General features: G+C 37.8%; 1 protein-coding gene across 1 annotated transcript in view; it reads left to right on the top strand.

Moving 5' to 3' along the window:
- The window catches only part of in (inturned planar cell polarity protein), a 211,232-nt gene that overhangs the window by 45,227 nt on the left and 139,706 nt on the right, over window positions 1-26,299 (top strand). The window contains exon 5 of the mRNA XM_083119708.1: window positions 18,752-18,817. Coding sequence (XP_082975834.1) covers window positions 18,752-18,817 — 66 coding nt within the window. The remainder of the gene's footprint in view (window positions 1-18,751; window positions 18,818-26,299) is intronic.

Genomic DNA, 26,299 nt, shown 5'->3' on the forward strand with positions numbered 1-26,299 from the left:
TGGTGGTACTGAAAATCATAATTTTGGAACAGGCTTCTTCATAAATAATAGAATTATCTCAGCCCTGAAAACAGTAGAATTTTTTAATGAAAGGATATCATATGCAGTTTTACAGTGTAGGTGGTGTAAAATTATTTTAATAAACATACATGCACCAACAGAAGATAAAGATGATAATACTAAAGATGATTTTTATGCAGAATTAGAACAGGTCTTTGATAAATTTTCTCAGTATGATATGAAAATTCTGTTAGGTGACTGTAATGCAGAGATTGGCAAAGAAGAGACTTTTAACCCACGATTGGTAAAGAAAGTCTTCATGAATTAAGCAATGATAATGTTTAAGATTGATTTCTTTTGCAACCTCAAAGAATTTAATTGTGAAAAGTACCACATTTAAACATAAAGATATCCATAAATACGAGGGGCGATCAGGTTGCTCTGACCCTAACATAGAAAGAGCGGCAATAGGGTTTCAATTTATATTTTATTTTTCAACATATTCCCCTGCAACTCCAATGCACTTTTCCCATCGGTGCTCCAACGCTTGGATACCTTGCAAAAATAATTCTTCCAACTGGTCCTCCAACCATGAGTCCACAGCCCTTATCACCTCAGAATCATCAGAAAATTTTTGCCCACGAATGTCATTCTTCAAATGTTTGAACAAATGGAAATCACTGGGGGCCAAATCTGGGGAATAGAGTGGGCGGGGCAACAATTCGAACGATGCATCTGCAATAGCGGCCCTCGCAATGCATGAGGTGTGGACAGGTGCATTGTCCTGGTGAAGGAGCACACCGCGAGTCAACATCCCACGCCTCTTTTCTTGATGGAATCACGTAATTTCTTGATTAGATCACTGTAGTATGTGCCAGTGATGGTTTGGCCTCTTTGTAGATAGTCCACAAGACGGACACCCTTGCAGTTCTAGAAAATTGAGGCCATCACCTTCTTGGCTGACGTTTGCACCTTGAACTTCTTCGTTGGTGGAGAAAGTGTGTGTTTCCACTCCATGCTTTGTGATTTTGTTTCTGGGTTGAAGTGATGGACCCATGTTTCAACCATAGTTACAAATCGGGCAAGAAAATCGTCTATATCAGCACGAAACTTGTCAAGAAGTTCTTGACTGATGAGCACTCGGGTACGCTTCTGATCTGGGGTGAGGTTTCGAGGGACCCATCTTGCAGCAATTTTTTTCATTTGCAATTCCTGGGTAATTATGTTTTGCACAGTGCCATATGACAGGCCACACATCTCAGCAACATAACGGATAGTGATTTGACGATCCTTCAGCACGATATCGTGGATTTGTTAATGTTTTCGGTTGTCATGACAGTTTTTGGTGCTCCACCTGCATGTTCATCCTCACACGACTCTCTCCCACAATTAAACTCACGACACCATTTCTTCACCATACTGTATGAAGGAGCAGTGTCCCCTAGTGTATCCACCAAGTCCTCATGAATTTTGGATACCGTTCACTTCTTCTTCACAAAATATTTGATCACCGCTCTCACCGCAGTTTTCTCCATTCTGGCACATTGACACAACTTCAGTCAGTTATACTCCTGTAAAAAGAAAACTGTACGCTACTCAGACTTGCAATTCAGAATGAAAGCATGCAAAGGATCACTAAACAATAACAAAATAAAAAAATCAATCATAACGTCATTCCTTCCATGTTAAGGTCGGAGCAACCTGATCGCCCCTCGTATATCTGGTCTTCTCCAGATGGTAAAACTCATAATAAAATAGATCATATTCTCATTGATAAGAGAAGGCATACTACAGAGCATTCCCTGACATTCGCTACGAGACTCGGCGGCAAGTTGCCCGGCATCAGCGCTTATCTTTTTCCGGTGAACGGGTCAGCGACAGTCGCTAGAGTCAGCTATTAAAATTACAGTTTTCATATTGTGTACTAACCTTGACTACAGAAGGTGTTAAAAATGATGTCCCTCTGCTGAAACACATTCCTGGCATCTCCGAAGGAAATTGGCATTTTCACGTGCAAGTTCGTCTAATGTAATTCTTCCGATTTTTCGTGCAATACTCTCTTTTAACTCACGGATGGTTTGCAGATTGTCTTCGTATACTTTATTTCCCCATTTTCTTTACACTTTTATTCAGAACTCACCTGTTACTCTGTGGAACGGGAACACCAGGAAATTTCGTTGCAAAACGTCGTCGCACTTCTCCACAATTCCTCTTTCCGAAGTAACACTCGACAAGATAAATCCTTTGTTGTAATGTAAACTTTTGTGGTACCATGTGAAGCCACAATCTTCAACGCACGGACACGACACAACACAACTTCCGAGAGAGGATTATACTGTCGTGAGTCTGCAACGTCAACAGAAAGGGAGAGAGAGCGAAGGCAGGGAGCGAAAAAAACAGACTAGCGAGCGACTGCCGCGGACCCAACAATCGCTGATGCCGGGCCGTTTGCCGCCGAGTCTCGTAGCGAATGTCAGGGAATGCTCTGTAGTATAATTGACGTTCGTTCACATAGACCAGTGACCATTATTTATTAATTGCTAAATTAAAAGAAAGACTCGCAGTGATAAATCATAAGCAACAAAATCTAAAAGTTATAAAATTTAATACAGGAAAATTTGCTGATGAAAGAATTAAGAAAGATTACCAAATTAAATTGTCAAATAGATTTGATGTTTTTGCAGGATTTAAATTATGTTGAAAATATAAATGAAACAGACGTAAATTAGAATTGGGAGCACATACGTAATGCAATAGAATCAGCAGCTAAGGAAAGTATAGGATACCATAAACCAAGAAAAAGTAAGCCATTAATGAATGTCATAATCTAATAGAAATAAGAAATCAGGCTAGACTTAGGTGGTTAATTAACTCTGATGTTACAAATCTAAGCAATTATAATAGAATAAAGCCAGAAGTTAACCGCACTTTTAGAAGTAAAAAGAGAGATTACTTGGAAAGCAAAATTAACGAAATTGAAACAAACAGCAAAAACAAAAATATCAGAGATTTATATAAAGGTGTAAATGTAAATGCTCCTCTTCAGTCTGGCTTTCGAAGTAACCACAGCACTTGCACGGCTCTTGTCAACGTAACCGATGACATGAGGCTAGCCATGGACAATAAACAACTTACGATTCTGGTACTTCTAGACTTTACAAAAGCTTTTCAGACAATTGATCATGAAATTCTACTCGCTAAATTATCATCGATTTTCAATTTTTCCGACTCCGCGGTTAATTGGTTCTGCTCCTATCTACAAGAACGTCGACAATGTGTCGTTGACCTATATGGAAAATCGTCGTGGAAAAACATTCCATGTGGTGTCCCTCAAGGCACTGTACTCGGCCCCCTCTTATTTGCTCTGTATATAAACGACCTCCCGACGGTGCTTAACGGCTGTAAATACCATATCTATGCCGACGATTTTCAGTTATATTTCTCTTTCCCCCCGCAAGAAATACTGCATGCAATAGAAATTGTGAACAATGACCTTAAACAAATAAGTACTTGGTCTGCACACCATGGCTTACATCTAAACCCGACTAAAACCCAGTGTATTCTTGTAGGTTCCCCTAGAATTTTGAGCAAAATAGATAAATCTAGCCTCCCTAGACTCAACATAAATGACATTCATCTGCCCTTCTCCACTACTGTTAAGAATCTGGGTGTGATACTCAACCAACATCTCACCTGGGCAGAGCAAGTTAACTCTGTATCTAGAAGAGCTTTCGGTGCATTGCATTCACTCTATCGGCTCAAAAACTTCCTCCCTGAACGCATAAAAATTAAACTGGTCCAGTCTCTTGTATTTCCCATTGTTGACTATTGCGACATTGCTTTCTTGGATGTCAATCACGAGCAAGCTAAACGACTGCAGCGAATTCAAAATGCCTGCATTCGTTTCGTTTTCGACCTAAAATATTCAGACCATTTGACATCGTACTTTGCGAAGGTCGAGTGGCTTAAATTAAGCGATAAACGTAATTTTCATAAGTTAATTTTACTGTACAAAATCCTTCAAATAAAAGACCCGCAATATCTCTATAACCGATTTCAACATCTTTCCGACTTTCACAGCCACAACACCAGATCGCGCGAAAGGTCTCTGCTGTCCATTCCACTCCACAAATCCAACTTTTATGCAAATTCTTTTACTGTTACCTCAGCAGGCCTTTGGAACAAGTTGCCACCTGAAATTCATGTCTCTTCCTCAATTGTGACGTTCAAAAAATTGTTAAAGTTACACATATTATACAATGAAAATTAAATGTTTGATTTCCCTATTAATATGGCGGGTGCAGAGAATGATAGAAGGACGTAAGGCACTAAAATGAATTAGAGTAATAGTTAAGATGAATTATCATCAAAGTATACCGTATTGGACTGTGTTTTAAGTATGTGTAATATTGGACTGTGCTTAAGTAAGTGTAGTGTTATGTATTTGCTTGTACGTGTGTAAGGGCAAAGATATGTATGTGTGTGTGTGAGTGTGTGTGTCCGTATCTATAGGTTAGATTACCTTTCTTATATGTAATTTCTCTTTGTATTTTTTATTTCTCTGTAATTTTTTATATATATTTTTTTCTTCCTTTTTTTCAAAATTTTAATTATTTCATATTCAATTTTTTTGTAAACATGGTCAAGTGGAAGAAAAGGCTCCACAGCCTTAACTTCGCCATGTAAAAGAAGACGAAATAAATAAATAAATAAATAAATAAATAAATTTAGAAAGGGGTGACAACCTAAAGTAAACTTGATAAAAGATGAAGACGGTGATTTTTTGGCTGACCCAAGTGATATTTTAAATAGATGGAAGAGCTACTTTAATGACCTTTTAAATGTTCATATAGGAGATAAATCAGAAGTAAATTAAGTACACACAGCAGAACCTTTAGTTCCAGAACCTAACTTGCTTGAAGTTAAAGATGCTATTAAAAGGCTAAAGAATAACAAAGCACCTGGCATTGATTTGATACCAGCTGAGTTAATTAAATATGGTGGAAATTCATTAATATGTCAAATTCATAAATTAATTTGTTTAATATGCAATAAAGAAGAAATCCCTCAACAGTGGAAAGAATCCATAATTGTTCTTGTGTTTAAAAAAGGTGATAAAATGAACTGCAATAATTACCGTGGAATTTCTCTACTCTCAACAACATATAAAATATTATCTAACATTCTCTTAACAATACTAACCCCATATTCTAATGAAATTATAGGTGATTGTCAATGTGGATTTAAACGTAACAGATCAACTACAGATCAAATTTTTCACATCAGACATACACTTGAGAAAAAGTGGGAATATAATCAAAATGTCCATCGGCTATTCTTTGATTTAAAAAAAAACATATGATTCGGTCAAAAGAGATAAATTATATAATATATTAGTCGAGTTTGGAATACCTAAGAATCTTGTTAATATGAAAAACGTATACACCAGTGAAACAGAAAGTAAAATTCGTGTGGGTATTAATGTGTGTGACAAATTTACAATTCATATAGAAACAAGGAGATACATTATCTCCATTGCTCTTTAATTTTGCCTTAGAATATGCTGTAAGGAAGGTAAAAGAAACTAACGAAGGACTAAAATTAAACAGTGTGACTCAGTTGTTAGCATATGCAGATGATGTAGACTTATTACGGGATGATATAAATACAATTAAGAATAATGCTAAAATATTTTTCAAAGCTGCTAAAGAGATAGGTTTGGAAGTTAGCAAAGAGGAAACTAAATATATGCTTAAAGGCCGAAACCGAGTGTTAGGTAATAATCAAAATCTAATTATTGATAACAACTCATTTGAACCAGTTTCCAAATTCAAATACTTAGGAGTAATATTAACAAATGAAAATGATATTAAAGAGGAAATAAAAAGCAGGCTTAATTCAGGAAATGCATGTTACATTTCTATTCATTAACTTTTGTCTTCTCGTTTAATATCTAAGAAACTAAAAGTTAAAATATACAAAAGAGTAATTTTGCCTGGGTGTGAAACTTGGTCCCTTACATTGAAAGAAGAACATAAATTGAGAGTATTTGAAAATAAGATCGTTAGGAAAATATTTGGACTTAAAATGAATGAGGAGACAGGTGAGTGGAGAAGGTTACATAATTTAGAACTACATAAGTTGTATTCATGTCCAGATATTATTAGAATGATTATATCAAGAAGACTTAGGTGGGCAGGCCATGTGGCACGAATAGGAGAGAAAGAGGAGTTTATAGGAATCTTGTTGGGAAACCTGATGGTAAGAGACCTGTAGGAAGGCCAAGACGAAGATGGAGGGACAACGTTGAGATGGATGGATCTAAAGGAAATCGGTAGGGATGGAAAATAGTATATAGATCTTGCTCAGGATAAGGACAGATGGAAGGCCTGTGTTGCTGCAGCCATGAACCTTCGGGTTTAAGAAGGTTAAGAAAGTTAGTTAGTTGAATAGCTGATATCAGAAATTTCGTGAAGTATGGAAGGACAATGCGTGACTTACACCCGTATTTTTATGTTTCTGAATACATATTTAATATTTCCTGCATGATAAATCATATTTTGACTTCCTTACCTTAACTATTGCATGAAATGAAGCCGTGCATGTACTGACATTCTTGCCAGTCGCCTACATTATATTGTGATAATTTTATTGTAGTTTTTTCTTATGTAAATTTTCTTGTATCAGCATTTTTGATGGGAAAAGTAGGACCATAATAGGAATTTTCTGCAAGTATCATATTGGTTTTCTTCCTATGTAGATTAATCGCGACGATGAAGATGAATGATAATGCTATGAAATTGATGAAGGGACACACACAAACCAATATCTGTGTCCAGGCCAGGAATTGTAGCCGGAACTTTCGAGATAGTGAATCGCAATCCTCCACCGACGTGGCAATATTTTATTGTTTTGTTGTGAAAGTTGTTTTTACCATTTTCGAGGTTTCAGTAGTAATCGAATTGTTATATATCAGTTACAGTAATTGAATGGAAGCGTAGTGGCTTTACTTGCTTTCCCGCAGATGTGTCAGGGATGGCCTATCAATGCATCTAAATCTCTCTCATGTAGTATACCCTGGACTGCATTCTTGCAAACTAACGAGGTACTGGCGCCTGCCCCTTGAGTTGTATCCTGTCCATGTGTGTTTATCCTCAACTTCATATTTTCACCTCACATCCTCAAATAACCAAAAGTGAAGAAAAACAAGTCAATCAATCAAGTAGGTATATTATCTGCACAGCCCTAGTGAAAAATCGTCGAGTGATGTACTTAAGGGAGTCTACCAGACTGAATATCGTATCACATGTGTAACGAAAACAGCTTCACGAATATCGCAAGAATCTCTCCTTAATTTCAATGTATCATGTCTCTATAACTGTTATATCAAGTTGTCAAAAGAGTTAAATTGTTGTTGCCTTTTCAGTATTTGACCAAATTGGAAAATTATCTTCTACTTTTCAAAGATAATTCTCCTTCCCAATGGGCACCCGGAGTAGAAGCCCCCCTCCCCATCTCAAATTCTGGCCTGTATAGAGGATATCAAGGCTAACCGTGAATATATGTTGCGCAGTTGCATACATATAGGATAATATTACCATTTTCTGATGGTTCCTCGCGTCGAAACAAGACACACACAGAGAGAGAGAGAGAGAGAGAGAGAGAGAGAGAGACAGAGACAGAGAGACAGAGATGTAGACGTTATTAGTAAAAGTGGATTGATCACTATGCGAACATTATCAGAGTGGCTGCTCTGGGAAAAGCCAGAATTATATGAATGATTTTCAGGAAAAAATCTCCCAAATTTAAAGGTGTTGTACACGATTCTTTCCTTCCACCTTTGTGGGGGAGGGAATATTTATTGCTGAAATGTTGTCAAATCACAACTATTGACATTAAATTTATCATCATTCTTATGCTGCTAGGTTTCTGAATAATAAGTAAGTGGCAGCTGGATAAAATGTGTATCTCTATGTCTCACCTATGGAATCCCGAATCTGATTCCGAACCCAGAATCTCAAATTCTGGATTCCCTATCAGAGTCTCGAATTCAGACTACGTTATCCGAAATCACAATGTGGAATTCTGGATCCGATATTAGTGTCTCAAATTCAAAATCTCGAATCTTGAATCCGAAATGAAAATCTCGAATCCTGTATCCGAAGTCGGAATCTCTAAGCCTGTATTCAAAATGAGAATCTGGAATCCTGTATCCAAAATAAAAATCTGGAATCATGCATCCGAAATGAAAATGTAGAACCCTGTATCCAAATGAAAATCTCGAATCCTGTATCCAAAATCAGAAACTCGAATCCTAAATCAGAAATCAGTCTCGAATTCTGATTCTCATATTAGAGTGTTAATTCCTGTATCTGAAATCAGAATGCCGAATCTCGTATCCGAAATCAGAATCTCTAAAACTATATATTCAAAATGAAAATCTGGAATCCTATATTCAAAATGAAAATCTGGAATTCTGTATCCGAAATGAAAATCTGGAATCCTGTATCCGAAATGAAAATCTGGATCCTGTATCCGGAATGAAAATCTGGAATCCTTTATCCGAAATTCAAATGTTGAATCCTGTATCCAAAATGAAAATCTCGAATCATGTTTCCGAAATCAGAACCTCGAATCCTAAATAAGAAATCAGCCCCAAATCTTGATTCTCATATTAGTCTCGAATCCTGTATCTGAAATCAGAATACCGAATCTCGTATCCGAAATCAGAATGTCTCAGCCTATATTCAAAATGAAAATCTGGAATCCTGTATCCGAAGTGCAAATGTTGAATCCTGTATCCAAAATGAAAATCTGGAATCGTGTAGACTATCCAACATGAAAATCTCGAATCCTGTATCCGAAATCAGATCCCCGAATCCTGAATCAGAAATTTTTCTCAAATCCTGATTCTCATATTAGTCTCGAATCCTGTATCTGAAATCAGAATACCGAATCTTGTATCCGAAATCAGACTAAGCCTATATTCAAAATGAAATTCTGGAATCCTGTATTCAAAATGAAAATCTGGAATCCTGTATTCAAAATGAAAATCTGGAATCCTGTATCCAAAGTTAAAATCTGGAATCCTGTATCCGAAATGAAAATCTGGAATCCGATTCCGAAATGCAAGTGTAGAATCCTGTATTCAAAATGAAAATCTAGAATCCTGTATCCGAAATTAGAATCTCGAATTCTGAATCAGAAATCAGAATCTCGAATTCTGAATCAGAAATCAGAATCTCGAGTTCTGATTTCGATATCAGAATCTCGAGTTCTGATTTCGATATCAGTGTCTCAAGTCCTGTATCCGAAATCAGAATACCGAATCCTGTACCTATCCGAAATTAGAATCTCGAATTCTAGTGGGCCTCCCACATGGCGCAGTGGTAGCGTCATTGCCTTGTAATCGAGAGGTCCCGGGTTCGATACCCGGTGGAGGCACAAGTTGTTCGGATCCCACTTTAAACTGTAGGTCCAGTCCCGATTAGTCTTACTGTGCATAAAGTGAACTTAAAACACCAAATCACAAATCACAATCGAATTCTAGACCCGTAATTAGAATGTCGAATCCTGTATCCGACATCAGAATATTTTATTTCCGAATCTCTTTATTATATGAATTTCCAAATATTGAGGTCCGCCTATCCCCATTCTTTACCCCGGTCTCAAATATAAATGTTCCTTGGCTACTTCATCTTTCCGCCATGTACTTCCAAATAATTCAAAGCCAGCAACGCCCGTGTCTAGCGCTGTAACGTCTTGTCTTGGAATCACGTAAACTTTATTGCGACCATTGTGCCTCGGCAGCGGTGCATGCACGAAGACATGGAAAGCCGTGTTCCGTGCATACCAAACTATTTCTTTCGGCCTGAAATGGAAGGAAGCAGCACGCCAGCGGTTAGTTCACGTCTCTGGGCGCAATTTTGTACTGTCTCATTTTTATCTTTTTCTTCTTCTTCCTCTCTTCCGCCGGGAAAGAAATTCGTATCATACATATCGCATGTATCAGGATTCGTCTCCCTGCGTTATATCGCCGAAGGAACTTGACCTCCCGGCACATCAGGAAAATCCTCATGAAAAATTCTGAGCGGCTTCCCACCTACCGAATGCCAGTGTTTCCAAATGCGCTAACTTTTACCTGAATTTGGCAATTTCAGGAATGAACAACTTCAGGCAGCCCTAATAAGAAAGTAATATTATTTAATTTTATTATGTATCAATTTCTAGCCCTATCATATTGCTCCTTAGGATTATTTTCGCTGTTAGAGTATTCACGTGAATCTGCGTGTGGTTTGCTTTCGTTCTTGTCTAGATATTATCAATAGTTTAATAAACTTAAGTAATTACGAAACTATTATTTTTTTTCATAGCAACCGAATTGCGCACACTTTAGATCCAGAATTGCGCACAAATCTCACTGACCTGTTTTGCGCACAGATTTTGATCCAACGTTGCCACTTTGATAGCTTTAAAGTCTGTGCGCAAAACGGTTTTTTTCTTTAAACAAGAAGAGAGAGAGAAATTAGAAATAAAATAGTAAATCTCTTAAGGATTAAATAAAAAATATAATTTGACCAGTAAATGTACCAAGTCAAGATACAATTTTCATACCAATTTACATAATACAGTAAGTCACTATTGACACCATCAAGCTTTTAACGATTTTTTGGTTGTAATTTTAACTATACAGTTTTCAGAAATTTAATACGTCCTGTCTCCAACTTTTAAGTTTCTGATACTGCTCCACTATGAAGTTATGTCTTTTCAATTCGTCCTTCCTTTGTGCACTGACTTCTCCTTTCGCAATTGATCGTAATTTTAATTTTGTTTCTGGCTGTATCTGTAGAACGGATGAAATCACCTAATGAAGACTGGAGACGGCGAGTAGAACTGTTATTGTAGTGTTTGTGAAATGCTTCCGCCCCATTCGTCGTCCGAGGAACTGCTGAGGGTTCTGAAGCCCATATTCTCGGTGGAAACCTAAGTGAAACGAAGCAAACAATTATTATGATATTCTAAATATTATTATTATTATTAATAGTAATAATAAAAAATATTTTTTGACACGTATTGTTTATAATTTTATTACACGTCCCTAAAATCCCTTCTTAGGTAGTTTCAAGTTGGAATTTCATTTTGAAACAACAAATTTTGCACAACAAGATTTCAACGTACACCTGAAAAACACCAGAGAAAAGTTTATTGAGGATATCCTGCTTGAGTATCACTTCATAGCAATCGAATAGTCAAAGCCTAAATTTAAGGTTACATTAATGATATGAACAATTGGTTAATTACAACTAACAACATGTACATAGCTTTGAATCCATGTGCACGTTTCCGAAGAAAAATCTTGATCAATAATACAGTAAAATAATAACAGAATTATTATATGCTCTTGTTCGTCGTCAAATAAGTAATTAATAAACCATTCTTATTCTCTAGAAATCGACGATACTTAAATCAGTCCTTAATCAGACAAGCAACTCCCTTTTCAGTAACACTTAATCGGAAATCCGCCATTCTTCAGCGTCAGAAAGCAATCACAACACAACCAAGACCAGATACAAACACTTCTGTCAATCGAAGCCCGTGACCTTCGGTATAAATACGGAGATACACCGACCATTACATTCTAGTCCACCAATCAGGTTCATCCTCTATGCCTATCTAATGCTACCCTTCCAGCAAAAACACGTGTAAGTCCACACACACACACAAACTAACACAACAGAAGTGAGAACGGCTTGAGAACATTTTACATCTCACAACATCGCATCATTTTTTTGTGCGCAATCCTGTACATTGCCACAGCTTGTCAACGGCTTATCACATACCACTGATAAAACCGGAAAAGTGTGCGCAATACCGCTGTAGCCCTTTTTTTTCTCGTTGTATCCTTTAGTCTTAACTATATGTCTAATGTACCCCCACCATAGGTTTTCTCCTAATAGTGGGTTTTGGGGAATTTTTTGGGCTACGTTATTGGTGGGGCGTTTTTAATATGTTAGAGACGTGTATCTGCAATTGACAAAAAGGGCATTCGGGCTGTATGAGGAAAGATGGTAAACAAATAAACATTACAATCCTAGGTTTATTATTTTATTTGGTATTCCTACGTTTACAATATTTATGATTGTTAGTAAAAAAAAATGTGAATGTGTATGCTAAGAAGTACATAAAAAAACAATTTTCACGTATTTTTTCGAGAGTTATTGAAAAAAAAAAGTAAAGAACAAAAGTTTGTAAGCAAACTGCCAACCACAATTTGGAGTTTTTATTGTAAATCTCCAGAGTTTGTAGTGAGAAGGATGTGCCTGCGTAGCCTGACACGGTTTCTTGATGTCTGGTTGTGCACTTGAAACTTTCAAGCGGAGATTCGACTCCAAATTTGGTCTATTTTGGTACTTGTTTTTTAGGTACACCATGGATGAAAAACCACTCTCGGAGCTGTATTGCGTACCCCCTTCAAGTAGTTCGTGTACCCCTGGGGGTACGCTTACCACAGTTTGAGAACCACTGGTCTAGGCAACAGCGAAATCAAACAGCATGAAGATTTACGTGAATGCTGCAGAAGGAATTCTAAGAACATGAAATTTTTCGTATCTTGAAATATCATAGCAATTTTAAGAAAGGAGAGGAAAATTCGAAAGAAAAGCTGCCCTAACGTTAGCCAAAGGTTCAACCTAGCCTTAAGAAGTACTGAACATCCATGCGTTACGAATGTTTTTCGGAAACAGTCAAAGATCAGCCGCCGAACTTATTGGCTGGAGGCACAGAGGAATTAACCCTCTCCGAGGTGAAGTCGTAATGACGCCACTGGTAACTCTGTGTGCACATAGAATATTCGGACGGAAACAAGGACATGTTTAGAAAGAGGTACAAAAGTGTAGCGCTGGGAGTGCTTTGACGCTCCTCTGTGCTTCGTCCTAGATTGGCGTGCACAGAGTTTGAATATATCGAAAATATATCCACCACGAGGGTGTCTCCGCAGTGGAACATCCGGGAGGTGATTTCGGGGGGAGAAGTGTTTGCGTCACTGACTCCTGCCCGTGCTTCTCGTAGAGCCTCCCGCGGCGGAGAGCCTCCGAAGGCAAGATCCGTTGCCTAGACGACGTTCACGCAGCTTCCCTAATCGCATTTCCCGCCTGAGCGAGCAACGAAAGGTGTGTCGCCGTTACCCGATCTAAACGGGTTACCGAGAACCTCGCGAAACCCAACTCTTGCACGATTTTTTCCATCCCTGCCTTATAAATATTTTTTTTATTTTTGTGCATCATATATATATATATATATATATAAAATGATTTTTTTGCTGGATCAGCTCCTCGCCTCGTCGATTGAATCAAACACCCCCCAGCTCGAATGTCGTTTGCTGCATCGATGAGGTATAAATATATTTTCCGCGTCCGTGACTTTTTCTCGATTTCGCTTGGGAGGTTTTTTTGCTACCGCTTGGTTTTTCGCTGCTCGCTTCCTTTTTCTGGAGCTTAGACGTTCAACTTGGAAACTTTGCGAGAACAAAGAATGGATGATACTCAACTTGACGTCATCACGGAGTGCACCTTGGAACGAAACAGTTGAATACGAATGAAGTCCGGCAAGCAGATTCGCGGATGTTAGTAGAGCGTATAAGAAGCCTTCTTACAGCGAGAAAATGTTCGATATTTTATACGTACGTGATATCCTCATGTGATCGTGATAATCATACCTTGAATCACTTCGGCATACGCACAATGTTTACCCGGCATGTTTTCATCCATTGCGCTTTTCCTTGCGCAAACAATCATGGAAAAGGGTGAGAATTTTGCATTTTTTCCCCCTTTTGAAATGTTTGGTTGACTCATTCACTATCTCTCCAAAATATCGATGAATCACGTGAGATCTAGTAGCAGACAATCTGCTTACGAAAAAGATATGTTACATCGAGCTATTATTTGGGGAGTCTATCAGCACACCAAATTTGTAGCTTTAGTAATTGCGGATGTATCTTTTCGTTTTTCGGTTGTCTTGCGTTCTACCGCTGTCGTCTGCTTCAGAAGGCAGGAAGGGTCACGTGAACCAATCACGTAGCCCTCTGCTCCATACGCGGGCGTAAGAGAGAGCATTTGGGCGCGTGCTTTAGAGATCCAAGCTTTCCCTCCAGAAAGGCAGCAAGGAATATAGGATCCTGTACGCCGAACCTGCTCGGCATACGGCCAGGAAAGGCATTTAAAAAAAATGCTAGAACGAGTGTTGTTAGTGGAGCGTTGCAAGCGGATCGCGAGAAATAGCTATTATAATGCCATGAAGGTCAGACATATATGAAATTAGTCAAGATTTACTTTATATTTACAGCATTTACGCATTTTTTAAATATTAAATCTGGGAACGCCGGGCGTACTATAACGCTACGCCACTGCTGCTACTACTAGAATAATATGTGCTCCAAAAAGAGCGGCGCATTTCCTCGTACGCCTCTCGCAAAGCAAAAAGTTGGTACCAATAGACATGCGATCATCGGAGTCGTCATTTTGAAAATTTCACGCTGTATCTTCTACTCCCACCCCATAAGAATGGGTACGAGGGCTTCCCCGATGGCGTTGTCACCTTGTAATCAAGCGGTCCCGGGTTCGATACTCGGTGAATGCACATAGTGGTTCGGATCTAACTTTAAACTACAGGGCCAGTCCAGGTTAGTACATTCAAAACGCACGTGTCTGTGTTCACTCACCTCTGCTCCTCTGCATTCGCCGCTCCTAAGCCGTTGGGCTTCTTCCGCGTCGACACCCGGTCTATGAGCGAAGGCAAATAACTTTAATTGCATCGCAGCGATGCGATCGAAACGTTGACCTTTAATTTAGTTAACGAACTCTGGACTGCGGCTCCCCTGCAGCCTCGATTATAACTAGAGTCTAAGGTGTCTCGCGACAAAGATCTACCTTGTACTTTACCAGAATGGGTGGGGCCGGCGGCTATTAAAGGGAAAAGGCATTCTTTCGGCGCTGGGCAGTGGTGGTTATTAGTACAGAAGGAGCAAGAGCAGGCTGTACTCAGTGAGCGAGGTAGACTCACTTCGAGGGAGTTCCTCTTTCGGTTGTTTTACGTCTCTTTTCTACCTCTTTGGTTAATCGTGACGATGAAAGGATGAAGAGACAAACGCAATGATACATTCATGTCTTGACCAGGATTCGAACCTGGATCCTCTGACTTCGAAGCTCATTACCAGGGCTCGAATTTTGATAACCTAAAAATATCTGAAAAATGATCTATACAATGTCCTAAAAATATCAATAAAAGACCTAAAAATGATGTCAGGATATGACAGTTAGTATGGCACAGTTCTTACTTCTGTAACGTTGGAACTGACATTACAAGGTGTACTATGCGAAATTTTAGGTATAAAAATCTTATCTTATTCAGAATTATTCCAGTAGATGAAATTCTTGTTTTAATTGTTACGACATCAAAGCACTAACTTTTAAGTGTCAATATTCCTGGCTAAAAATGAGTGAGTGTAATGCAATTACATTACGTATTTTTGCAATTACGCAAACTAAAAGAAGACCAGAAAAGGATATAAAACGCGAAAATTGACCAAAAAATGACTTAAAACTTGAAAAATTACCTGAAATTTAAAAAATAGAAAATATGACGAAAAAATGCACAATAGAATTCACATTTCTATAACCACAGGTTCGCATTCACAATTTAAGTACTAAAAGTGTTGTATAGTACATACGGGAAAAAAAGATGACGTCATCGAAATCGGGGCCTGACTAGTCCGCCACGGAGGTCAGCTCGACTGCTATAGTGGAACCACAAGAAAAAAAGCCTGCGCAGACCCGCGCTTCGTGTGCACCGTAGGAGGGAGGGGGAGAGTGGACAATGCTTCCTTATGGCCCGAGTTGAACGGAAGAAGGGAAAGCTGCGCGTGGACTTTTCCTACAAGGTTTCTTCCCTTGTGGTTGCTCTATAGGTTTTTTATAACTATGAACAGAGCCGTGACGGAGGAAGGGGCGGGGGAGTCGCCTCGGGCGCCTAACGAGCAAGAAAGTAGACGACTTGCATAGAATCGATTTTGTAGACTCGTTCTCGCCTTGAGAAGTCTGGTCTCAGTCTTGATTTGATTTTTGTTATTTAGCTTCACTTTTTTGCTTCTTTTAGCTAATCGCAACGATGAGGATGCGTGATAATGATGAAATTGATAAAGGGACACTCGCAACGAACACTCATGCCCTTGCCTGGATTCGAAGCAGGACCTCTGACGTCGTAGCGTTCTTGTTCTTATCTATATTGAGACTGTTTTGTCTCAATAGCATCCCTAAGGCTAATCCAGTAACAAAACCGGAAAAAGATGAGTGGTGATGTAGACAGCAACAAGGGTGTCTGAAGAAGTGAACAGATGTAATATAACCCCAAGTACCATGCAATAATGCATTTGAGCTATAGAAATACCATTTATTTTTAGTTATACTTACTTGCTGGGAGGATACTGGTTGATAGGGTAACGTAAGATTTGCTTGGATGTGTATCAATGTGCAGTCAGGGACCATTGGTTGATTTTCTCAGTTCATACCCTTTGACAGCGGAACCTCTTCACACGTGGACAAAAATCCTACTTCGCTTGCCGCTGGATAAATTGCTGTTGCCGAGGTGACAGCGTTTGCCAATGGCGTGACACGTAGCTACGGAAATTACATTAGGAGAGAGTTTTTCCCCGCAACAAACTGCCACCAACGTCGCGGCACCCTTTGTGCTAGTCTATTTCTTGGCAATTTCCCGTGTCATACAAAAAAAAACCTGAAAGGTTAAGCTCCCTACTAAAGAAATGAAAGAGAAAATGATTTGACACGGGAATGAACATTTTTGACGTGCGCCCAGTATTTTGAAAAAAATTGTGGTCTCTTGTTTGTGACTGGCTTCTCCTTGTCCTGTAGAATTTATTTAGTTTTTTAAAAAAAGAAAGAAAGAAAAGAGTGGTGCAAGGGGTAGCCTTGGCAACCTCCATGGTTGCCTGGGAGTTTCCCAAACGTTCTACTTTCAGACAGCCTTGTCCGAGACTGCAAAATGTCTTGGAATTCCACAATAATAAACATAAAACAATTGAATCTCAAAAAACTTAGGCGACGAAAATGATTAGTTGAAGTTTTTTTTTTTTAATTATAGGAAGCAGTTTTCAATTTGATTTTGTCGTTAATGTGTAGAACACTTTCCACAACGAATTGTAAAAAGTGATGTTTTGACAAACAGTGGGTATTAATACAAATGAGTATAGTGCTTGGTAAGAAGTTCAATAGAATTATTTAAATTCGTCAAAACTTGGACGTGATTTTATTTAATAATGGCCGAAAAAATATCTTACTCTAACACACATGTAGTTAATGCTATCGAATCTCCTTTTTTTTCTTGTGTTTTATAGAAGTAGTGTATTTTTGTTTAAGAAAAGAACGTGTCAATACTTGTGAACAAATTGCGAATATTAAGATAGAGCAGGATGTCGGCCATACTAAGCGTGATTGTCGATACCTAAGTTTGTAGACCTATAATGATTTTAAAAATCGCATACAATTCATCAAGCCTTTCGGAAGAGAGTTTCCAAGGAGGAAAGATATTTTTTTATGGGATGAGAATTTGTAAATTCTTCCCGTATGGACAATTTTCAAAATCAAAAGCACTCATTGAAATGCAGATTTTAAGAAATGATTTTTCTATTTATGACACTTAGCTTTATTGGGATGGGCTCTTGGGTAGGTGGAAGAATTTTTGAGTGGGCGGCTGACGCCGACTCTCTTTTGCAAGTCCACAGATACAGTCGATATCACGATATTAAAAAAAAAATCATTATTGGATTGCCCATGAGATCCCAAGTTGTTGGAGAGCAAGAATGTTTGTCAACTGTGAGAAATGAAATCTTCAATTATAGTATGATGAAATCCCAAGACCGGGAAATGGGTCTAAACATATTCTGTTGCGTATTTACTCACGAGATACCTCTCTTCATTCGTGGGGTGCATAAATATTACTGGATAAATTGTTCACCATCATGTTTACTCTGTGTTTTGTGTAATGTGAGGTTCAAGGATATAATCTCTGCACCAGCATTTGTATTCCTTGAACATCACATTGTACAAAACAGGGAATGAACATGCTGGTGAACAATTTGCCCAGTTTATGCTTCCCACTGTACACTGTAAAAAGTTGACTGAAGAAGTAATGGTCTAAGACCGACAATTTCTGTTGCCATCCAACTAACGTAACTGCTATGACTTTTTGAACTATTAATGGTCACATTATAGTTCTAATTAACGTAATATGAATGATTCAAGTTTTTTTAAAAAAATATATTTCTAATCGTCTATCTTTATTCATGGTAAAATGTAAATATAAATTGACAGGCAGACTATTAAATTTTAACGGTAGAATATTGAAAATTTTACGGCAACTTCTAGCATTGTACAATTACCGGAAATAAAAATATCAATCCTAAATCCTGAAATGCTCGCTTCCCTGCAATGATTTATGCGTGTTGCCTAACTCTACGGCGGTGGTAGAAGTTGCCATTGAAAATTTGCTATGAAAATCCACTTATCGCCGTAAATTTAGGCAACACACACAACACATTCAGGGAAGCGAGCATTTCAGGATCTAGGTGTCCCATTTTTATTGCCGGTGACTGTACGTACATGTAGTTGTGGGTCGCTGCTTGGCGCAGTATATAAATGGAATTGGTGATGGTTACTCATGTGTGTTTACATTTTCTCTGCAGGTGAAACTAACCTTACAACGCGTAGCAGCGTGCGATATTACAGCTCATTCAGCAAACCAACCGAAGGTAAGCGAATCTTGTTTTATGTTTACCGAACATCATCTCTTGTGTTGGTGCTCTTACGTACGGAGAGGAGCAATAACGGAATGCTGTTTATTCAGGCGTAGAAGCATAAATAATAATTTATCCTCTGTATCATTAGTTACTAACATTGCATTGAAATTGTTTAATCAGCATTTCATATTCATTTCCTTTCATCAAGCTCTTTTGAGTCAAAGATACAATTTTTTAAAAAATGTTTTTTAATTCAGAGGACGTTTGTTAAATGTTTTTGTAAGATAAGTTATAGTATGGAAACCTTTGATCGCAAGTAGGGATGGATATTCTGATATCCGAATTGTCTGGATATCCGAATGTGTGCATTATCCGAACAGTTTTATCGTTTATCCGTTTTACAGGCTATCGACATATTATTTTATTCATTTTCGTATTTGACTGTACGGATTTTCTACAAATCCTTCGTCAAATCTGCTCAATCCAGATATTCGGATTATCCAGATGTCCGTACTATCCGGATATTCGGATATTTTAATTATCCAGATTATCCGTTGCATCCGAAACGGATAATTTGATGGCCACCTCTAATCACGAGTGCATCAGTTAAGCTCGTACAGGACTAACAAGTATAAGTAGTGTGTTTGGTACTATTATTGGCGCGAGAAATGATGAACTCCCCTCAGGCAGATTTGCCTACACTTAAAACTAGCTCAACATGCCCATATGAGCTTTTTGCTCAAGTGTGGTACTCCGTCTAATCCAAGATTTTTGTAAAAATGCCCTCAGGAATTTCCTGTGAAATGATGAGCCCCCTGAGATTGATTTGACTACACTTGCAAAAGGGACTTCTGTCAGATTGTTGTCCATAAGCTTGTTAAAAATATGCCCCTCTTGATATTTTTTTGCCCACACCTAAAACTAAGCCAAGATACACCCACACCCACACACACCCACACCCACCCACACCCCCCACCCCCCCCACACACACACACAAACACACACACCCACACCCACCCACGTTGACCTTGACCTTGAGATGACCTTGACCTTGACCACACCCACCTACATACACACCCACACCCACCCACACCCACCCACATACACACCCACACCCACCCACACACACCCACACCCACCCACACATATTTACTTCCGGCCCACTTGTGGCCTATTTTCTGGTTTATTTATATTGCATCATGTTTTGCAACAAATTATTACCTAATATTATGCAATAAATTATTAGACATGTGTTGTTTTCTGATTGGTTGGTTATGACATAATGTGATGATGTGTTATATTCTGATTGGCTTATTGTTTCAGATGTTTTCAATGCGGTCTGTGCTTAGGCTATATAAAGCGATTTTGCTTTGCATATCAGCCAGTATTGTGAGAGTTGTTGAAGAGTAAGGGTGTGTTGTTGCAGTGCTACTCATATTTTTAAACACAAAAATATTGCAGATTTGTATAAATTGAATTACAAATCTATTTGATTTAATATACAGAATTTTTGACAACCTGTCATAGGTTTATTAAGTATAGAGTTTTGATTTGAACCAAGAAATTTTATATAAATACCAAAGCCAAAAATATTAACACACATACACACACACACACACACACACAAACACACACACACACACACACACAAATCACACTACTGAACCCAACTGATATTTTTTATTAAGTATAAAGTTTTGATTTGGACCCCAGGAAATCTTATATAATAAATAACAACAAAAATGCCAAATCAAAAATATTGTAATCAATGCAATAAGAATATAACCAGCCCCAATTGGGCCAGGCATCAAAGGAATTGTAATCCAAACAAATGCAGAACTCCCACAAAAATATGCCCTAAATGCCATAGAAAATATAATCTGGAATATTTCACATATAAACATAAAGGTACTTGTTCTGCACAGTCATCAACATTGCCCCCACAACCATCTACATCTGGTCTGAAAAGGAAGCATGAAGCACCTGTTAATGCTGGACCGGCAAAGCAGCCACGCTATGCACCTATCCATAGCAGTTTTAATGGCCAACTTAGGGATCACCGGTTTGTATCAGAGCCAAAATGTGACATTAAGAATTTTTTGAACAGTATAAATTCTGATGTGCAGGCAATTCTAAATGCACAAAATGGTTCTTATAAGCTGTCCCTCAAATTGTTTACACAATATAAGAAGCCAAATGGCACAAAATTTACACAGCCCCACATAACAGAAACTGTACCGGTATATTCAAATGCAAATTCAGACAAAATAATAAGCAGTTTGATAGATCAATTGAATATTAAACACTCTGAATTTGCTGGAAAAGAGTCTGGATGGAGCCTATGCGGATCTCCACACAAGATCTATGTTAATATTTCTGAATTCAACCCATTACAAGGATCTACATATTTGCCTTTACCTGCCAATATTAAAAACAAAAGAGCCGTGGTTAACATAGAAAATAATGATGAGAAATGCTTTTTGTGGTGTATTTTAGCTGCTTTGCTTCCAGTTTTAAGGGATCCTGAGAGAATAAGTTATTATATACAGCATGAACATGATTTTGATGAGGCAATGGAGGGTTTAGAATATCCAATGTCTGTTCAGAATATTGATAAATTTGAAAAAAAAGGCCAGGGATATTAATGGTAAACAATTATCTATTAATGTATTTATTTGTTCTACTGGCCGTGACAATTGCTTGATAGCACCTCTCAGAATCAGTACATTTGATGATGATTCTGCTGTTCCGATTGATCTGCTCTTAATTGAAGGGGATGATACACACCATTATACTCTGATACATAATCTTGAAGCTTTAGTCAGAACACAACTAGACAAATCTAAGACAATATTCAAGTTGTGTAGAAGATGTTTAACTGTATTTGATGGTAGAAAAATGGTGAATGGGGTTCCGGAAAAAAAATGCAGAAATTGCCAAAAACAAGTTAATTGAGCATCTGAAATACTGTGGCAACCATAAACCTGTTCATATGGTGATGCCTAATCCAAGTGAAAATGCCAAATTCAAAAAATTTGAAGCCTTGTTGGAACACCCAGCATATATAGTCTGTGATTTTGAATCAAATCTCAAACCTCTTGCATTCTGTAGCCCAGATCCTGATGAATCTTCAAGTACATCATACCAGTTACATGAACCTTCTAGTTTTTATTATGTTGTTGTACAGGATGGTGTTGTTAGTAAAAATGATTTATACATGGGAGCAGATGCCATCAAAGAATTTGCACAAAGAATAGAAAATGAGTGCCGTTGCATAGCATCTAATGTCTTATTAAAATCAAAACCCATGTTGCCTTTAACAGAGGAACAGATTGAAGATTTCAACAATGCAGAAAAATGCCCGGTATGCGATTCTGAATTTTCAGATACAAATATCAAGGTGAAACACCATTCTCATACAGATGGTAAATTCTTAATGGCCCTGTGTAATAGCTGTAATATTAAGATCCAGAGACCAAAATTTGTCCCCATATTTTGCCATGGTGCATCCAATTATGATTTTCATCATCTGATCAGGTACGAGGGGTTTGACAAGCAGAATTTAAATATTTTAGCTGAAAATAATGAGAAATATATTGCCATTAGCAAAATAATTAAAGTTAATGGTGTTCCTATTCACTTAAGATTTCTTGATTCATACAGAATTCTGTCTGCTAGCCTGGCTACACTGGCCACTCAATTATCTGATGATCAATTCAAAATCACATGTGCTTTGTTTCCAAATCAGGAGCTGAAATTAATTAGGCGGAAGGGTGTATATCCATATGATTTATGTTACAGATTTTTCTAAATTTGATGAGTGTTCTCTGCCACCACAACAAGAGTTTTACAGCAAAATCAGAGGATCTGGTATCACTGATGAAGATTATCACCATGCCCAGTTGATGTGGAACAATTTAAAATGCCAGACATTTGGTGATTATCACAAGGCTTATTTAAAACTTGATGTCACTCTCTTAGCTGATATACTTCAGGCATTTAGAAAATCTTCCATGCAAAATTATAAGCTGGATCCAATGTATTTTTACAGTGCTCCGGGCCTAGCATGGTCTGCAATGTTTTTAAACACTAAAATGCAATTGGATCTAATCCAGGATCAAGATATGTATCTGTTTATGGAACAATGTATAAGAGGGGGCATGGTGCAATGTTCTCAGAGATATGCCAGAGCAAATAAATATATTCCTGATTATGATCCAGCACTGCCATCAAATTATATACTGTATGTAGATGCCAACAGCCTCTATGGTTATGCTATGATGGATAAATTGCCATATGCAGGGCTTGAGTGGGTTGAAGATTTTAATATTGAAGATCTTCAGGATTTTGATGACAGTAACTACGGCCTGTTCTTAGAGGTTGATCTGACAATTCCTGATGATTTACACAACACATTTTCTGATCTGCCCCCAATTCCCGAGGTTAAGTGTTCACCTGGCTCTAAACAGAAGAAATTGATGATGACTCTAGAGCCGAAACAGGATTATGTCATATATTACAAAAACCTCCAGTTCCTGATGAAACATGGTGTTCAAGTGACCAAAGTTGGAAAAGTTTTGAGGTTCAGGCACTCAAGATGGTTGAAGCCATATATTGATACAAACACAGAGCTTCGAACATCTGCAATGAGCCAATTTGATAAGACCTTGTTTAAATTGATGGTCAATCCTGTGTATGGCAAAACAATAGAAAATGTCAGAAAACATATTGATGTTAAAATAATTACTGACCCCAGCCGGAGCAAAAAATTGATTGCAAAGCCCAACTTCAATTACAGAAGAATTTATGATGAAAATATGGCACTTTTCAACATGAAAAAAAAAACAAAGATCAAGTTTGATAAGCCTATTTATGTAGGGGCTGTGATATTGGAATTGGCCAAATTACACATGTTAAAATTGTATTATGATGTGTTGAAGCCTTTTTATAAGGATCGTGTAAAACTGATGTACATGGACACAGATAGTTTTGTTCTTGATATTCAAACAGAAGATGTTTATCAAGATATAGCACAGCCTGAATTGTTTAAATATTTTGATACCACTGAACATTCAAAAATTAAACCCCACAACAAAAAGGTGCCTGGCAAGTTAAAAGGTGAGACACTTGGTGATGTTATTGTGGCATTTGCTGGGTTAAGGGCCAAGATGTACAGTTTTGAAACATGTATTGGCGCTATTGCAAAAAAGGCCAAGGGCATTGGCAGAGTGACTGTGGACAAAGAGCTTGAATTTGAAGATTACAAAAATTGCCTCAAATTATGTAGCACAATCAGAACATCAGAATCCAGAATTCAGAGTGTGGATCACTTGTTGACTACAAATATTGTAAGAAAAGTGGCTCTGGATCCACATGATGATAAGAGATGCATTTTATCATGTGCCATACATACTTTACCATGGGGTCATTGTGATTTGAAAAATGGCAATCAATGCCCAATTACAGAGCATGATTTGAAATAAATAAACATGCCTATGAACTTATTTGGGTTCAAAAAACAGGCTATTATGGACCTGCCAACACCACAACCCTCTTCTGATATGATATCTAAACTAAGTGCTTTGTTAATTATTCATCTGAACAGCATACTTACAGATGTTGATGATGAAACAGGTAAAACATTGTACATATTTAACAATAATTTAAATCATTACCAATTACCTGTATGTGGTCAATTGCAATTTATTACAACCCCTGAGGGTAATGTCAAGATTTCAGTAGGGAGAAATATTTATAGAATTAAGCACTCAAACATGATTTCTGGCACTGTATATACTGTTTCTGCTGGTGACTGCTTATATATTGAGGTCCCGGGATCATATGACAAGCTTATACCTTTTTTTATAGAATTAAGAATCAGATATTCAATAATAAATAACCACTAAAACAAAATGCCTAATGATATATTTGGCCATACAAGGCATGAAGATCACAGTGATGAGATTCTGATGCTTGATGTCAGAGTCAAGAAATTAAAAAGTGATTTACAAGCTTTACAAACCACACTCAATGCCAGTCTTCAACTAGAAATTACAAATTTACAATCACAATGCATGGAACGTCTTCTTAAAATTGATTCTGAACTCAAATTGCTGCTTCAAAAATATACTGATTTGGCCACATTGGATAATTTTCAAAGTTTAGAAGAGACTGTAGCAGCTCTTCAAGCCAAATTTAAGACCCAGGCCACCAACTCTGAGCAATTGAAACAGCAATTGGAAGAGCAGATAAATAATGTCCAGACACAGCTCCAAACAATTGTCAAAAGCATAAAATCACAAGAAGATTTTGATCTAGTGATTTCCACTCTAAAGGAACAGATTCAATCACTCCAGATACCTAATCTGGACCCCTTGAACAATGCCATAGCCGAGGTTAAATAAAAAATTGAGACACTTGAAAATTTTATGAACAACTTTCCATCTTCTGATGCTTTGAGTGCAATAACTCGGAGTGTTGCCAACATTAAGTTGCAACTTGAAACATATGAAGATTTTGGAAAAATTCAAAGTACTATAACCCATCTTGAGGGTACAATAGCAGCAGTGCAAAGTGATTTGACAAATGTACAAGAATCCCGCCTGCCTGGTATTGTAGACACACTTGTCAGTGTCCAGCAACAGATCACAAAGCTTGAAAACCTCAACACTGAATCTGAGCTATCTCATTTTCATCACTTGATCGATGATATCCAAACAAAACTTGAAATTTTACAACAATCAACACCCACTCTGGCAGATATAGCCCTGCTCCAAAATGCTATGCAAAATGTGGCTGATGCTTCTGAATTAAATAATGTGAAATTGGCACTTGAATCTTTGCAAAATACTGTAACAAATCTGCCTACATCACAGGAACTTAAAAATATTAAGAGAGCTGTGAATCGCATATTGAAATCAGAAGATATCAAGAATATCCAGACAGAGATCAAACAACTTACTCAGACAGTGGCCACTCTTCCAACTAATCAACATATTAATGAACTGCATGCCCTGTTTGAGGATATCAGAAGACAGGTCCATGATCTTACTGCTCAAAATTCAAAATTGGCAATTGTTGAAAATTTACAGCAAGTTGTGGCTAATATCAAGCAACAGCTAGGGACCATGGAATCCAATCAAGCAAATGCTCTGTCTGTTTTGCCACCCAGCTTCAAGAGATTGTGCAACAATACAAGAAACTTGTTGAGGACATAAAAATCAAGCCAGGCCATGATGATGTTGTTAGGACCATCAATGAGCACCTTGAATCTGTAACAAGCAGATTGCTTACAGCAGAAAAAGAAATAACAGGCATAATCTAGAATCCTAAACATACAGTAATTCTTGAATTGTACAGCATCCCCAACAAAGAATATGATTCACCATTTACACCAGGTGGCAAAATATATATGCTGTCCCCTGCACAATTTTATTACCAATTTTTTGTTGCGGGCACACTGAGACCAATCAAGATCAAATATTGGCTTCAACC

This window comes from Lepisma saccharinum, chromosome 3 (assembly GCF_977018435.1).
Source record: "Lepisma saccharinum chromosome 3, izLepSacc3.1, whole genome shotgun sequence".
NCBI classification, from domain to species: Eukaryota; Metazoa; Arthropoda; class Insecta; order Zygentoma; family Lepismatidae; genus Lepisma; species Lepisma saccharinum.